This window comes from Emydura macquarii, unplaced genomic scaffold, assembly GCF_026122565.2.
Source record: "Emydura macquarii macquarii isolate MOO-44397 ecotype Brisbane River unplaced genomic scaffold, CSIRO-AGI_Emac_v2 contig_370, whole genome shotgun sequence".
NCBI classification, from domain to species: Eukaryota; Metazoa; Chordata; order Testudines; family Chelidae; genus Emydura; species Emydura macquarii.
The window spans coordinates 1-15,594 of record NW_027130507.1 but is presented as its reverse complement, the minus strand read 5'-3'; the positions used below and the strand labels follow the sequence as shown (position 1 = coordinate 15,594).

At 54.4% G+C, this 15,594-nt stretch overlaps 2 protein-coding genes across 2 annotated transcripts; both read left to right on the top strand.

Annotated features, from left to right (window-relative positions):
* Positions 1 to 4,679: 4,679 nt before the first annotated feature.
* LOC137142457 (HLA class II histocompatibility antigen, DR beta 3 chain-like) lies at positions 4,680 to 6,829 on the top strand. The gene is made up of 6 exons (XM_067531848.1): positions 4,680 to 4,761; positions 4,987 to 5,262; positions 5,533 to 5,802; positions 5,894 to 6,181; positions 6,414 to 6,515; positions 6,756 to 6,829. Exons 1-6 carry the CDS (start codon positions 4,692 to 4,694, stop codon positions 6,827 to 6,829), a joined length of 1,080 nt encoding a protein of 359 aa, XP_067387949.1. The 5' UTR covers positions 4,680 to 4,691.
* A 6,649-nt stretch (positions 6,830 to 13,478) lies between these two features.
* Positions 13,479 to 15,481, top strand: LOC137142451 (HLA class II histocompatibility antigen, DP beta 1 chain-like; the record flags this gene model as incomplete). Its single annotated transcript, XM_067531835.1, has 5 exons — positions 13,479 to 13,753; positions 13,898 to 14,173; positions 14,355 to 14,624; positions 14,717 to 15,004; positions 15,377 to 15,481. Coding segments are annotated over exons 1-5 (1,009 nt in total), but the record flags the coding sequence as incomplete, so codon positions are not given.
* Positions 15,482 to 15,594: the final 113 nt, after the last annotated feature.

The following is a 15,594-nucleotide window of genomic DNA, read 5'->3' as shown; positions in this document are numbered from 1 at the left end:
AATGGTTCTCAGCTCCAAGGGCAGGAGAGAAAAAAGATGCTTTTATTTAAAAACCTTTTACAACCCAAATGGCCGGAAATCAGAATAACCCTGAAAAACAGGGGAGTTAACACCCAAAAACAGGAACAAAACAAAGTGTAAAACAAAAATAAAAGAATAATGCGAAAGCTGCTGTCACACTTGCGATATCAAATATAATTATCAATTACATCAAACAAGGAAACTATCTAATATAACAGAATCCATAGACCCAAATGGGAATGGATAAGTATAAAAATGGGGTAAAGAAACCTAGACTTTGGGCTCTTTCTGCAAAGCCCAAGAAGCGTCGTGTCACGACCGACAGAGCCTGGCTACATCCCCATGTCTGAGTCACCTGGATAGTGATTTAGCTTGAGCAACAAAGAGGCTAGTAATTATATCCCTCCTGCAGAACTGTGTGTGTGTGTGTCTTAGGCAATTCCTTTTTCAAATATTTTCTGTATCCATAATAAACACGGCATACTGCCTTGCCCCTTGAATAAGATCCTGCTGTTTATTTCATAAGTGTAACAATGCTGCACAAAGCCGGCTGTGCCAGGACTATCAACCTGTATTGGAGCCACATGAACCACCTGTGGCAAAGGGAAGGCGCTGTGGGGTGGCAGATAAGGTCAAAATTCCTGATGTCGCAGGGTGAGATGTACCTCTCCATCCTGTGCTCCTTCCCACCCTCCAATTACCCTATGCCCCATAGCTCCCCACACCCCCAAAACCTCCCCCAGTTTCTATTTTCTGTCCCCATGCAGGCGGCACCTCAATCATTCTCCAATGGGGAAGTTTCACCTTCACAAAGTTTTTTATCATAGCCACATCAATGCCTTGGTTTTCTTGGATGCTACCCATGGCTTCTTCTATGCAGCTGTTGAATCTGCGGAAGTGGATGGAGCTCGTCTCCTTGTTTTTGCTTTTTCCCCTTTCATGGTAGGAAATTAACTCTGTTTTGTACATTTAAAATACATATGCTACATTGTATGTACATAAAATGGTTAAAAAATCTTTATTAACTCATGTTGCTTTGTTGCTTCTCATAATGTGACGCTTTCAATGCTCATTCTGGCTGAAAGCCTTGCTTATGTGACAGATTGAGTAATTCTGCTGCTGGCTTCTGTTGAAATGCTTGGTCGTGTTCCCACACCATATCTCTTTCCATTGCTTTCAGAGAGACTCACGAGTTCCAAACCTCTTGGTTCCCCTGCTGATTCCACCAAACTGCCTTCGGTTTCTTTGCTGCCCCAGTTAGGCAGGTTCCTGAATTCGAAAAGTTTCCTCTTTCATCCATAAAGTCTTTTTGCTGATTTCTAACAGTTTTGGACCAAACCCTAGTGACAGCAGAGTGGGGAAATTTTAAACTTGGCAGAATAATAAACTAAATATCATTACACAGTTGTATACAAAAGGGAAATGCTCTAGATTGCAAAATAATGCACCAAGTGGCTCAGGGTTACATCTATTGAAAATACTGTTTAATAATAGCTAGTTTCTTAATATGCCAAGTGTTAAATTTCCCCAGTCCTGCAGTCACTGGGTTCCCCGTGTTACCTGTCATCTCTGTGTTCCTGGGGAGCCCTGGCGCAGTACCCAGCCTGTGTCTGACTCACGAAGAAGTCCCCCACCTCTGCCTGAACCAGAACTGATCAGAAGAAAGACTTACAAAGAGCAATAAAAGGCAGTGGGAGAAACACCTAAACCCTCCGCACAGGGGTGTTAGTCACACAAGGGTGTTAGTCACAATGGTTATGGACCCAGCTCCATTCTCTGGGCGTCTCTAAGCCCCTCACTGACAGAAGCTGGGAATGGGCAACTGCGGATGGATCACTTGAAAATTTCATGTTCTGTTCTTTTCTTCTGAAGCAACAGGCACTGGCCAATGTCAGAAGTCAGACACTGGGCTAGATGGACCGTGAGTCTGACCCCGTCTGGCCGTTCTTAGGTTCATGTGATTATTCCCTCCAAGGAATTGTCTGGCACAAGAAGGAAAATGAATACTGAGAGACGGACGCATCAAACATTTTTGTTACTCTGAAATATTAAAAGAAATTTCTTAAAAACAGGGAGGGAAACCCAGGGAATAGGCTGGGTTTGAAATGACTAAACCATGAAGATGTTCTGCTAAGCAAAGAATTAAAGAAAAGGTCGATGCACCAATGCCACCTGCTGGGTAGTGATTGTAGCTGCAGAGAAAGTAACAGGCCAGGAATCTGAGAGCTGGTGGCAAGTGTGCGATAGAAAATTGGAGGACTGCCCTCCTCCAGCAAACCATAAAATATGAATTGGGGTGAACATGGTGGACCTCAGAGAACTGACCCCATCAATGGAGCTGGAGAAAAGTGTTAGTTTTACACTGGAAAATCAAATCCCATCTTCTGCCCAGCTGTGCTAGTAATAATAGTAATAGGAAGAAAAGCAGAGTTAATAGAACCATCTACATTGCCAAAGAGTTTTGGTTAAAGCTGGGAACAGGAGGGAAAATGGCAGGAAAAAACAGCTGGGATGAGGTGGGAGAAAGTTGGGGAAAGATCTGCAGTGGCAAGACTGGATCAGAGAAGTTCACAGGCCCAGCTCCAGAACATCATGGCGGTGCTGGCGTTCTCTGTCCACACAGACATTCAGCAGAGCAGAGGCAGGGATGAGGCTGGGCGGGTTGTTTTCTTTGCTGAATTGGATGCCCGTGCAGAACAAGACGGGCTTCAGGCTTAGACTGAGCCTGAACTGCCAGATGTAGAGGTGTGGCCTGGCCTCCACGGTCACCTGGATTGACACCTCTTCCTCCCAGACTTCATCCAGTCCTTTTGCACCACGAGGATACTTTTCCTGCCCTACTCAGCCTAGAGGGAGAGCCGGAAGTGCGTGATGAGCTTGGTGAGTTGTCCGTCCCCAAGGGACATCCCATGGAGATGCTCCAGTTGTGCCTGACGCTGGACATCTGCTGCCTGGCACTGCCTACCTTGGGGGTGATACCGTCGGACCAGATGATAAAGGAATCAGAGTCGTTGCACAGGCTCTTGATACACACACAGCCCCTCAAAGGAGGCAGCCGTGGGCAGAGACCCGGCGAGCGGGGAGGCTGCACCCCATGAGTGCTGACCCCCCACCCGACCAGACAGAGCCTCTTCCTCACCCCAGCCCTGCCGTGCAGCTCCAGGGCACACGGCACCCATCGACTCGTCCGGCCAGACACAGCCTGTGCAGGGAAAGCAGATGGAGCCGGGCTGGAGTCACTCATGGGTGCATCTTTCCACTCCCAGCCCCGGGTGGTTGAGCGATGCCCCTGCTCGTTTCCCGGCACAGCACCAAAGGGCAGGGAGTGGAAAGATGCACCCGTGAGAACTGCCCCTGCTGTTGGAATACGGGTGTGAACACGGTCTCCCTGCGCAGCAACTGATGGGGGGGGCACTTTATTTGCTTGGGCTTTGTACAACGAAATACTCCGGCTATTGCACAAGCGCACCAGGTGCTGAGCATGCTGGGAAATGGTCGGTGTGTCTGGCGTTGTGTTACAAGTCGCTTTTGTGTGGCCGGCAGGGGAAATGAATTGTCGGCCTGCGATGGTATGAACGAACGGCAGCAGATCTGGGTTTAGCCTGGTCTGATGAAAAATTCACTTGCACCTAAACCGAGCCCCGCGAGGCGGGTGGACGGATGCTCCAGCATTGTGCGGGGAGGGGTGAGAAGTCTCCTGATGAGACTGCACCAGCCCTGGTGAAGGGCTACCCCCAGGCATGGATTGACGATCTCCCCCCACTGTTAGAAGGTAAAATTATTGATTCCTTTTGGAGTCTTGGTTTCGTTTAAAGCAGGGACGTGGCTCCTGTGTCAGCAGAAGGTTTTCCCATGAGCTGCAACCTGAAATTCACCCAGCGCTGAATCACTGGAGGGCCTGGGAAGCCTGGACTGACAACCAGCAGAGAGGTGCCAGCAGATGGCAGGTGCTAGCCAATAATAGGAGCGGTGGGCGCCTGCAGACGGCGGGAACCGGCAGTGGGGACCCAGGGGTGGCAGGAGACAGCAGTGCCGGGCACTGGTCAAGCCTGCGTCTGGCAGGAGCCCGCAGAAGGGGTCAGGCTGAGCCCCCAATGGAGAGGTGGACACTGAAACGAGGACAGGGGAAAGCAAGAAGGGAGAGGCAAAGGACACGGCCCTGTATGACTCATTGAGTTCCTGAATTCTGCGCTGTGTTCCTTCCTTCCTGGTATTAAGAGGTTTGCTTTCTACACTCAGACTCTGCGCTTGCCGGAGGGGAAGTGTGGGATTTCCCAGGGGCCTGAGCGGGGGCTCGAGGCAGTTTGGGGTGGGATAGAACCAGGCCCTTGCTACTGCCAGCTCTGCCTGGCAGAAGGGTGACACGGGATAAACGGGAGCCCGCACGGACTGAGTACGGGAGAGACGGCTGGGAGCCAGCAGCAGGAGTTACTGAATCTCTATTGCATTGCTGGGGAGCGAGGCTCCCTGCGACACAGCAAGCCAGGCGGGGAAAAGACACTTGATTTGTCTGTATTGGATTTTGCTCCACTTGTGGGTCTGGGTTTCCCCTCTTGTGTTTCCTGTCAGACAGCTCAGTGCAGGGAAGGGTAACTGTGCCCCATCCAGCTCTCTGCGGTCTGGCCCCACATCCTGCCCCGTAAAACGGCTGTCCCGTCCCCTCCAGGGCGATGGCTCCTCGGGCCAAACCTGCCTCGTTCTCCTTCTGGCTCCTGTCTCTCTGCTCCCTCTCCTTGGCTGGTAAGTGACTCCTGGACTCCCAGATGCCTGGGTCCCATTCCCCATCCCAGCATCTTCCCCCAGGGCTGGGCACTGCAAAGCACCCTCGGGTTGCTGTCCCGGAAGCCTGGGTCCCTTTCCCCATCTCAGCCTCTTCCCCCAGGACTGGGTGCTGCAGGGACTCCTTGGGTTGCTGTCCCGGATGCCTGGGTCCCATTCCTCATTCCATCTCTCTCCTTCCTGCAGGGGTTCACCGCCTCTCCTTTCTCCAGCTCATCTCCCCACAGGCGACCCCAGGCCTGCACAAGCATTTAACCGTCATGAGGGTGAACGACCTGGTGCTCTCAGCCTACGACAGCGGCACCGGCCGCATGGCTCCCCGCAACGGCTACACCCCAGCCGAGCAGGGCGGCCACCAGTTCTGGAGAGCACACAGCACTCGGTGCCTGGCCTGGGACTCCTGGGTGGAGGTCGAGTACCAGGGCCTGGTGCGGCAGATGAACACCAGCTCCCCAAGGGCGGGTGAGTCCCTGAACTGGGCCAGATGGAAAGAGTGGGCAGCTCAAAGCAGGGGGGAGGAAGCTGGGGCTGGTCAGGGGACACCAGAGGGCAGTGATTTCTCTGATACTTAGTAGTTACCAAGACCCCTTAGTTCTATCCCCAGCTCTGGGAGGGGTCTGGTGGGGGCGGCTCAAGGAGTCAGGACACCTGGGTTCTGTGCACAAGAAAATTTTGCCCCCACTTGGCCCCATAGTAGCTGCTGAGTGGCTGACACAGCCCCTCTGCCGCCAGAGCCCTACTACCTGCAGATCCTGAAGAGCTGTGAGCTGGACGATGGCACTGACACCATCCAAGCCACCACCCGATATTCCCTCAATGGGGAGGACGTGCTGCTGTACCGGGCCGACCAGAACCGCTGGTTCTCGGTGCACCCGGATGTCTGGCGCGTGGCCGAGCGCTGGAACCGCCAAGGGGACACGTTCGCTGTGATGAGCTTCCTGCCGCCCCAGTATTGCAGGTTCTGGATCGAGAAGGCCACGTCGTTCACTGCTCAGAAGACAGGTGACAGCTTGGCCGGTGCCCCCACTCCTGACCCGCAGCCCCTGCTCTGCCAGTCCCTGTGACTCACGACCCCTTCTCGCCTTCCCCACAGCCCGGCCCGCAGCGCGTGTGGCCCTCGTCCCAGGGACCCAGGACCGGCCGCCCCGCTTTGTCTGCCACGTGACGGGCTTCTACCCCCGCGACATCGAAGTGACCTGGGAGCGGGGGGGCCAGGGGGCCCAGGGGGAGCAGGTGACCAGCGGGATCCAGCCCAACGCAGACCCCACCTTCCAGGTCCGGGTGTCCATTGAGCTGGGGCAGGAGGGGGTTGGCCCCACGGAGCACGTGTGTGTGGTGAGACACAGCAGCCTGGGGGACGCTTCCCTGAGGGTGTCCTGGGGTGAGTACTGGGGGCAGGGAGCAATGGGGGAGCCCCCTACTGAGAGGGAGATATGGACACAAGGGGTGGGGGGCAGAGGGAGGTGGGAAATGCAAAGGGGGAGTTTGGGGGGCATCAGGGGATGGGTAGACAGAGAGAGGTCTATCGAGGTAGAGGGCAGGACCCATGGGAGGGGAGGGACACAGGGGCTTTGGGGGGACGCATGGCTCAGTCTGTCTTGGGGCATTTCCAGATGCCAAGGCCACAGCCCCGGCGGGTCTCCTGGCGATCGCTGCTGGCGCCTTCCTCGCTGTGCTGGGAGCCGGGGCCCTGGGCTGCTACCTGGGGAGGAAAAGTGAGTGATGGCCCCACAGAGCCCCCCAGTGCCCCTCCTGCTTCCCACACCTGTGCCCGCTCTGTGCCCCCAATGCCCCTCCTTCTCCCCATCGAAGCATGAGGTCCCAGGGGCTCCGTGTTCAGTCCGTAGCTGGATTGCAATTTTTGCCCCCACACACCCTGGTTGTAGGGGGCAGGAAGGAGCCCCAGGGAGCAGCGTATCTGAATGAGTCAATTCCTGCTTTGCCTTCCCCTGCAGGGGGCCAGAAGCAGCCATATCTCCCGGCGCAGACACAGCCGGGGTCCATCGACTCAGTTTCAAACACGTCTTAGTCAGCAGGAGGCGCCTCGTCCATGGCACCTTCTGGCCCGGATGCCACCGAGTGACCAGATGTGGAGCCGGCTGTGCCAAGACTAGCAACCTGGACTGGAGCCACATGGACCATCTCTGGCAAAGGGAAGGTGCTGCAGGGGTGGCAGATAAGGTCAAAAACTCTGATGTTGAAGGGTGGGATGTACTTTTCCATCCTGTGCTCCTTCCCACCCTCCAATCACCCTATGCCCCGTAGCTCCCAGCCCCCCCCAAAACCTCCCCCTATTTCCATTCTGTGTCCCCATGCAGGTGGCACCTCAATCATTCTCCACTGCAGAATTTGTGGTGCTTTTTGAGGCATGAGCCATCCACACAAGTTTCACCTTCACAAAGTTTTTTATCAGAGCCTCGTCATTGCCTTGGTTTTCTTGGATGCTACCCATGGCATCTTCTGTGTGGCTCTTCCCCCTGTTACGTGGCAGCTCTGTGTTCCTGGGGAACCCTGGTGCAGTACCCAGCCTGTCTGACTCATGAAGAACTCCTTCCCCCCTGCCCGCCTCTGCTTGAACCAGAACTGATCAGAAGAAAGACTTACAAAAAGCAATGAAAAGGCAGTGGGAGACGCACTTAAACCCCTTCGGACAAGGATGACAGGATTAAGGCAACTCTCCTAGCCTCATTTGCATCGAAGATGGGATATGGAGGCATCTCCATTAGCATTCAGAGTGGAGAACAGAGGTTCCAAGGCAGGGATCGCACTGAAATACAAGTGACACAGGAAACACATTAATAAAACTACAGAGACCCCTGAACGTAACCCAAAAAATAAGCGCACCCCAAGGTGACGAGTAAAACTGGTAACAGCAACTGCTTCCCTCTCCTCGTACACCTGTCACCCTGTCAAACCAGAAAATCAAGTTGATTGGCTTTGGTTTGTTCTTGGGAAACACAGTCTGGCTAGTCTTTATAATCCTGGGTCTGAGATGACTAAAGCATAAAGAGCTTCTGCTAAGCAAAGAATGAAAGAAAAGCTCGATGCACCAATGCCATCTGCTGGGTAGTGAAAGTAGATGCAGAGAAAGTAACAGGCCAGGAATCTGAGAGCTGGTGGCAAGTGTGCGATAGAAAATTGGAGGACTGCCGTCCGCCAGCAAACCATAAAACAGGGGATATAAACTGGGGTAAACATGGTGGACCTCAGAGAACTGAACCCATCAATGGAGCTGGAGAAAAGTGTTAGTTTTACACTGGAAAATCAAACACCATCTTCTGCCCACCTGTGCTAGTAATAATAGTAACAGGAAGAAAAGCAGAGTTAATGGAACCATCTACGTTGCCAAAGAGTTTTTGTTAAAGCTGGGAACAGGAGGGAAAAGAGCAGGAAAAACAGCTGGGATGAGGTGGGAGAAATTTGGGGCAGCTCGGGGAAAGATATGCAATTGAAACTGGATCAGAGAAGTTCACACGCCCAGCTCCAGAACATCATCGCTGTTCTGGCATTCTCTGTCCACACAGACATTCAGCAGAGCAGAGGCAGGTTGTTTTTTTTTTTTTCTGAATTGGGTGTCCGTGCAGAACAAGATGGGCTTGAGGCTTAGACTGAGGCTGAACTGCCAGATGTAGAGGTGTGGCCTGGCCTCCATAGTCAAGTGGATTGACACCTCTTCCTCCCAGGCTTCTGCACCACGAGGATGTTTTCCTCCCCTATTCAGCCTAGAGAGAGAACCAGAACTGGGTGATGAGTTTGGTGAGTTCTCCAGCCCCGAGGGACATCCCATCGAGATGCTCCTGTTGTGCTTGATGCTGGACATCTGCACAGCCCACCTTGACAATCACAGCGTGAATTTTGCTTTGGGATTGTTGGCTGGGTTTGAATCTCCTACCAAAATGCAAAGAATTTGTTAAGCACAAATAATCGATTTTGCAGCAGTCACCAAGTTGTTGGAGTTGAATTTCCTTGGTTTTTTCATGGGTTGGGGATCTAAGAAGGGTAAAAATGGAGACAAAAGAAGCAAAGCAGGAGGGAGCTGGGAAGGGCCTGGGCGTTGGGGTGTCTGCGGAGACAAGGGTGGGTTGTTTCCCATTGGAAATATTCAGCTGTCTCCAGTGCGGAGAGATTTAGCTCCTGGGCTGAGACAGGAACCTTGGGCGGGATTCTCTGGCCCGCGCCAGGCAGAGTTCGGCCCATGTGCTGATTAACACATGGGCCCAGAGGCCAATTTGGGGGTGCCACAGGAAGAACAGACCTGTGCTTTGGTTCCCTGCTCCTCCTCTTCCAACAGAGCTGCTGTCACCACCCCAGCCCCGTTTTTCACAAATACCCAGTCTGGCCCAGAAATCCGGGACGTCAGGTTCAGGGCTTAAAAAGGGGCCTGTCCTGGCCAAAATAGGATGTCGGGTCACGCTAGGCTGTGGTAGGAGCCACCCGGGAAGGCTGGGTTGCTGTGGGGAGCATCCCAGATCCTAGATCCCCACTGAGGAACTCTGATCTCCAGCCCCACACCGTGGTGACACTAGGGGCAGGTGTCTAGAGAGAGATGCCCCATCTCCTGGGAAAGTCTCCATCTGATGGAGTCTGCACTGCAGGCCTGGGTCAGCTGTTCCGCGGCTCCATGTTCAACATTTCCATGTCGGTCCCAGCCCGAACTTTACCAGCTCCAGCTCCCGGCCGTCGGGTCCTCTCCTGCCATTGCTAGCGAGGAAGAAGGGCCCCCTGTGCTCCAAAACACCTCCTCATGGGAGATTAGAAAGGGAACACTCTGTCTCGTCACAGTCGACAGTGACCATCCGGTTCCTGGCACTCTGGGTGGGGCAAAGCAACGCTCAGTCTTTAGCCCAGAGCCTCCTGGCTAGGGTAGAGAGCAACCAACACTCTGGGGACAGACGTTTGGGCCTCAGGTGAGTGGGTCGCCAGTCCAGCTGTGAGGTTGGCAGTGTAGCGGGTAGGGGCACCCGGGCCCACCCTACTCCACTGGGTCCAAACCCTGGGCCCTGTTAGTGGTGAGGGTCCCACCACTGGATCCGCAGGGAAACCAAAATCTGCTGCCTTGCTTCCCGGAAGCACAACCTGACCAAAGTCCAGGTCCCCTGAGCTACCTCCTATCACTGTCCATGGAGGATATTGAGTAGGAGCAGGAGACGGGGACACCTCTGGATACGGCCTTGGTTGGACCACAACAGGACACTGTGCCCAGCTCCATTGTGCACACCTCCAGCACGACGTCAGCAAATTGAAAAGAGCTACCGGAATGATCTGAGATCTGCAGACCCTGCGTGGCCGAGGGAGCTCAATGGAGATTGATTGTCTGTGGCATAGTGTGGACACAAAGGGCTGGAATGGTCCCTAGTCATGGCCCCACCACAGCTCTGTCCAGGTGACCCCATCTCCCTGTTCCTACGCGATATCCCCCATCCAGTTTATACACCTAGGGATGGTGTCTGCCCACCCAGCTCCAGTCTGACGCTGGGAGTCCTTGTGTGAATTTAGATGGACTGTATGAGACAAAGGTGTTAACATAACCCAGCCACTGTCCAACATTAAGCAGTGTTTGAAAGGGCCGGGGTTTGGCACACAGGGACCTCAGACTTCTCACAGCACGGCAAGCACAGCCTTAAACACCCTGTGAACAGTGCTTTACAGATAAAGAAAAGAAGGAAACACAATGAACAGCTCTGAAATATACAGTGTTAAGTGGGGCTTTCATTACCCCATGATCCCGTGTTCCCTTTCCCTTCAGCTGGAGAAGGTTTTCAGAAGGAAAAACCCCTTTTTCTGCTTGACTCTTGGACACTATGAAAGATGGCACAAACCCCCCTTCTGGGGAAAAGGGAAGTTAGCTGAGATATGCTGGAGCTGTTGTTGTAGTTGCTACAGTCAGACCCCATTTCATCCCAGGTCATGTTTGGGATTCAGCTGGAGCTGGGTGGGGTAGTGATGTTACCTGCATCTCGCTTTCTGGCCTGGTCTGATCTCAGGGCGTCTCTCAGGATCAGGATGGTGAAGGCCCAGGGACCCAGGAGATAGTGGAGGTGGCAGGCATGGCGTTGATGTTTCCTCCAGTAGCCTCCATCTGTTCTTCTTTCTCTTCTTTAGCTTTTTCTCACAAAATCTCTTTCTTGAAGGACCCCAAAAGGGCAGTGACGGGTGGAACGGCCCAGCCCTTTATATTGTTGTCTGCCAATTCCGCCTAAATTCCGATGCACTAATTTTGGCTCATGAACTTCCAGCTCCACGTCATCTGCTTTAAACAAGCCTGATTTCAGCACAGTCCATGGATTATATCGAAGTGGCCTTTTTGGTTTAGACCAATCCAGTATCTGTGTCTGGTTTCCTTGCACCTTTCCCACCAACGTTTGTTATTCTAGGTTATCAGGACGTTTCACTCACTTCTTACAATTAAACTCACAATTAGGCAAAATTGTCGGCCTTGTTAGCACAACACAATCCCTCTCTGATATGAACCAGTTCCACCTAGGATCAGACATTTGTTCATAACATCCCAGTTACAGTAACCGAAAACTTATTTCAGTTTAAGCATTGAAAGGAAAGGGGGCGGGGGAAGTACTTGGTTCTATCTGAAGGGGGTAATTCCTTCTCCTCAATTTGGGATTTACAAATCTTAAATTGATGAAATATTACAAAAAATGACAGTTAAACTTTTCAGATGCTCACACAGCTTTCGAACTCACAACTCGCTTCCTTTGTAGCTAAAGCGAAACTGAAAACGCTGCTGCGAAATGTTGTCAGATGTCTCAGAACAAGCCAGATCTTATCACTGCCTGGGCTGTATGCCCAGAATCAACAAAGATGGAAAACATCCTCTTCCCCCTCTCTACCATTCACACAGTTAAAGTTGGACATTTCTACAAAGCCAGACAAGTGTGTGCGTTAGTGGTTAAGCTTGATCATCTGGAGAAAGGGTTTAGCCCCACTGGCATTGCTACTGAAGTGTTTTCCTGCTTTTAAAAGGAAGCAACAAAACAATGTTCTTTCTGAGCTACTTCTGCTTTCATGAACCACTTGCAACACCCATAAATGGTAAAACATCACATGGGTTTTTCGTCTCTGACAGATCCTGCCCATCTCTTTTACCGCCAACATTGATGAGCAGAATTGGCCACTTTGTCCACCTGGCCCAGCGTGGGATCTAACTTGTGACCCTCGCACTGTGCTGCCCTACATGCAGAAAACAACAACCAAAACCATCGCACACGCTCACAAAGAATCGGGTGTTGCAACAGCCTTTGGTGCTGTTGAGTTGAAATTAAATTCACAGTCAGTGCAGTGGCAGGCCTGAATTCAGCTGGTATTCTACTAACGAGAGGAGGGAAACATCTCTTCTAGTGACGTACCCTGCAACGATGTAAAACAATCTCATACTGTCGCTGTCGCGGTTATTCAGTGACTGAGGCGGATCAGAGAGAACTTAACGTGTAAGACACGGCAAAGCCAGCAAGAGATGATGCTGCCTCCTTCCCATAAGTAGGGAAATACAGATTTTCACAAACAGCCGGTCCAAGGCTTGCCAATCACCTGTCTGCATTTGCCACCCCCATCCACAGCCTCAGCCCCACCCCCTCTCTCTATCCCTGTGCCCCCCACCCGCACCCTCCACCCCCAACTAATAGGGTGACAGGTAGCAAGTGTGAAAAATTGGGACAGGATAGGGGGCGATAGGCGCCTATATCAGAAAAAGTCCCGAGTATCAGGACACTCCCTATTAAACTGGGACATCTGGTCACCCTGCACTGTCTGCATAGAGCCAGGGCATTAGGCCTGTGGCCTGAGGGCTAACACCTGGCCTGTGCTCTGCCTTTACGAGTCACATGGAGAGCTGCTGAATTAGCAGGTGGCCAACCCTGCAGTGCAAAAACCAGGGACTATTTCCTTAGCACCCCCACCCCGCAATGGTGAGCAGGGCCATGTGTGGATGGTGGCCTCAGCTGCGAGGACAAGGTTCCCTGCCCACCTCACTCCTCCCTAGCTGCAGAGGCATCAACCTCTGACCAGCAGTTCCTCTGCTGGGGCCGTGGGCAGAGAGTTGGCAAGCAGGTAGGCTGAACCATGGGAATGCTGAACCCCCAGGCCGGACAGAGCCTCTTTCCCACCCCAGTCCTGCCGTGCAGCTCCAGGGCACACGGCACCTGTCGACTCGTCTGGCCAGACAGAGCTTGCACAGGGAAAGCAGACAGAGCCCGGCTGGAGTCACTCACGGTGCATCTTTCCATTCCCCTCCCGACCCCGGTGCTTGAGCACCGCCCCAGCAGCTTTCCCAGTGCAGAACCAAAGGGCCGGGGAGTGCAAAGATGCACCCGTGAGAACTGGCCCCTGCTGTTGGAATATGGGATAAATGGTGCCCTGAACTGCCTGAGTACGGGACAGGCAATTTTCTATTTCAATAAGGGCTGTCCCTGGTAACACGGGGTAACTGGCAGGCCCAGCCGGTGCTGATAACACCAGAGCTTCCGGGCCAGAAGCTCTGAGCAGCTAGAACAGAATTATTAAGAAAACAACATTTCAGCCTCCTGGACTGAGGCACATGACCCACTAAGTCTCATGTCTCTGGAAAGTCCCGGCTGACTGTAACAATGGCTGGGGGGCGGGCTCAGAGCGGCTCAGGAAAAGTGTGTTTTAATAGAGGCAAGTTGGTGCCAGTGTCAGGAGTTATTCAATCTTTGTTGCATTGCTGGGGAAAGAGGCTTCATGTGGTGCAGCGAGCTGGGCGGGGAGGGGACGGTTGATTTGTCTCTCGTGTTTCCTGTCAGAGCAGCAGACAGCTCAGCGCAAGGAAGGGCGGCCGTGCTCCCTCCAGCTCTCTGGGGCCTGGCCCCAGACCCTGCCACATAGAGCGGCCGTCCCGTACCCTCCAGGGCGATGGGTCCTCAGGCCAAACCTGTCTCGGTCACCTTCTGGCTCCTGTCTCTCTCCTCTGTCGCCATGGCTGGTAATTGATCCCGGTCTCCCGGCTGCCTGGGTCCCTTTCCCCACCCCAGCACCTTCCCCCAGGACTGGGTGCTGCAGGGCCCCTCGGGTTGCTGTCCCGGATGCCTGGGTCCCATTCTTATCCTGCTCTCTCTCATTCCTGCAGGAGTTCACCATCTCTCCTATCACAAGCTCATCTACCCGCAGGCGGATCCCGGCCCGCACAAGTATTTGAAAGTGGTGAGCATGAATGACCTGGTGGTCTCAGCCTACAACAGCAGCACCAGGAAGATGACTCCCCGCAATGGCTACACCCCACCCGATCAGGACAGCCACCAGTTCTGGATACAGTGCAGCACCCGCTTCCTGGCCTGGGTCTCCTGGGTGGAGGCCGAGTACCAGGGCCTGATGCGGCAGATGAACACCAGCTCCCCAACAGTGGGTGAGTCCCTGTCCCCCAGCTCAGGGGATGGACGGGGTGGGCAGCTCAAAGCAGGGGGAGGAAGCTGGGGCTGGGCAGGGGACACCAGAGGACAGTGATTTCCCTGATACCTAGAGCTTCAAGGGGGGGACGGGGGATAGGGAGTGGGAGATGGTGGCTGACGCAGCCCCTCTGCCCCCAGAGCCCTACTACCTGCAGATCCTGCAGAGCTGTGAGCTGGACGATGCTACTGGAGTCATCCAAGCCTTCACCCGCTATTCCATCAACCGAGAGGATGTGCTGCTGTACCGGGGCGACCAGAACCGCTGGTTCTCGGTGCACCCCGCCGCCTGGCATGTGGCTGAGCGCTGGAACCGCCAAGGGGACGCTATCTCTACGTTAGCACACTACACGCCTCAGCGTTGCAGGTTCTGGATCGAGAAGGGCACGCTGTTCACGGCTCAGAAGACAGGTGACAGCTCGGCCGGTGCCCCTCACTCCCGACCCGCAGCCCCTGCTCTGCCAGTCCCTGTGACTCACGACCCTTTCTCGCCCTCCCCACAGCCCGGCCCACAGCGCATGTGGCCCTCGTCCCAGGGACCCAGGACCGGCCGTCCCACCTCGTCTGCCACGTGACGGGCTTCTACCCCCGCGACATCGAGGTGACCTGGGAGCGGGGGGGCCAGGGGGCCCAGGGGGAGCAAGTGACCAGCGGGATCCGGCCCAATGCGGACCCCACCTTCCAGGTCCGGGTGTCCATCGAGCTGGGGCAGGAGGGGGTCGGCCCTGCAAAGCACGTGTGTGTGGTGAGACACAGCAGCCTGGGGGACACTTCCCTGAGGGTGTCCTGGGGTGAGTACTGGGGGGCAGGGCAGGGGGAGCAGTGGGGGCACCCTCTACTGAGTGGGGGAGATGGACACAAAGGATGGGGGGAAGAGGGAGGAGGGAAATGCAGAGGTGGAGTTTGGGGGTACTAGGGCTGTGTAGACAGAGAGAGGCACTGGGGGGAGGTGGAGAGAGGATTTGAGGGGCTCAGGGGAGGGGAGACAGAAAAGGGGGTGTCCAGCTGCAGGGCAGACAGACGGGTGGCAGGGGGGCAGCCAGACCGGGGGAAGGAAGGATTCTAGGCCAGGCCTATTGGGGCAGGGGACAGGACCCATGGGAGGAGAGGGGCACAGGGGCTTTGGGGGGCCAATGGCTCAGTCTATCTTGGGGCATTTCCAGATGCCAAGGCCACAGATTGGGCGGGTCTCCTGGCGATCGTGGCTGTCGCCCTCCTTGCTGCGCTGGTAGCCTTGGCCCTGGGCTGCTACCTGTGGAGGAAGAAAAGTGAGTGATGCCCCCACACAGCGCCCTAGTGCCCTTCCTGTCTCCCCACACCTGCCCCCACATATCACCCCCTAGCAACTCTCCTGCACCCCATACCTGACACCCGCACAGCA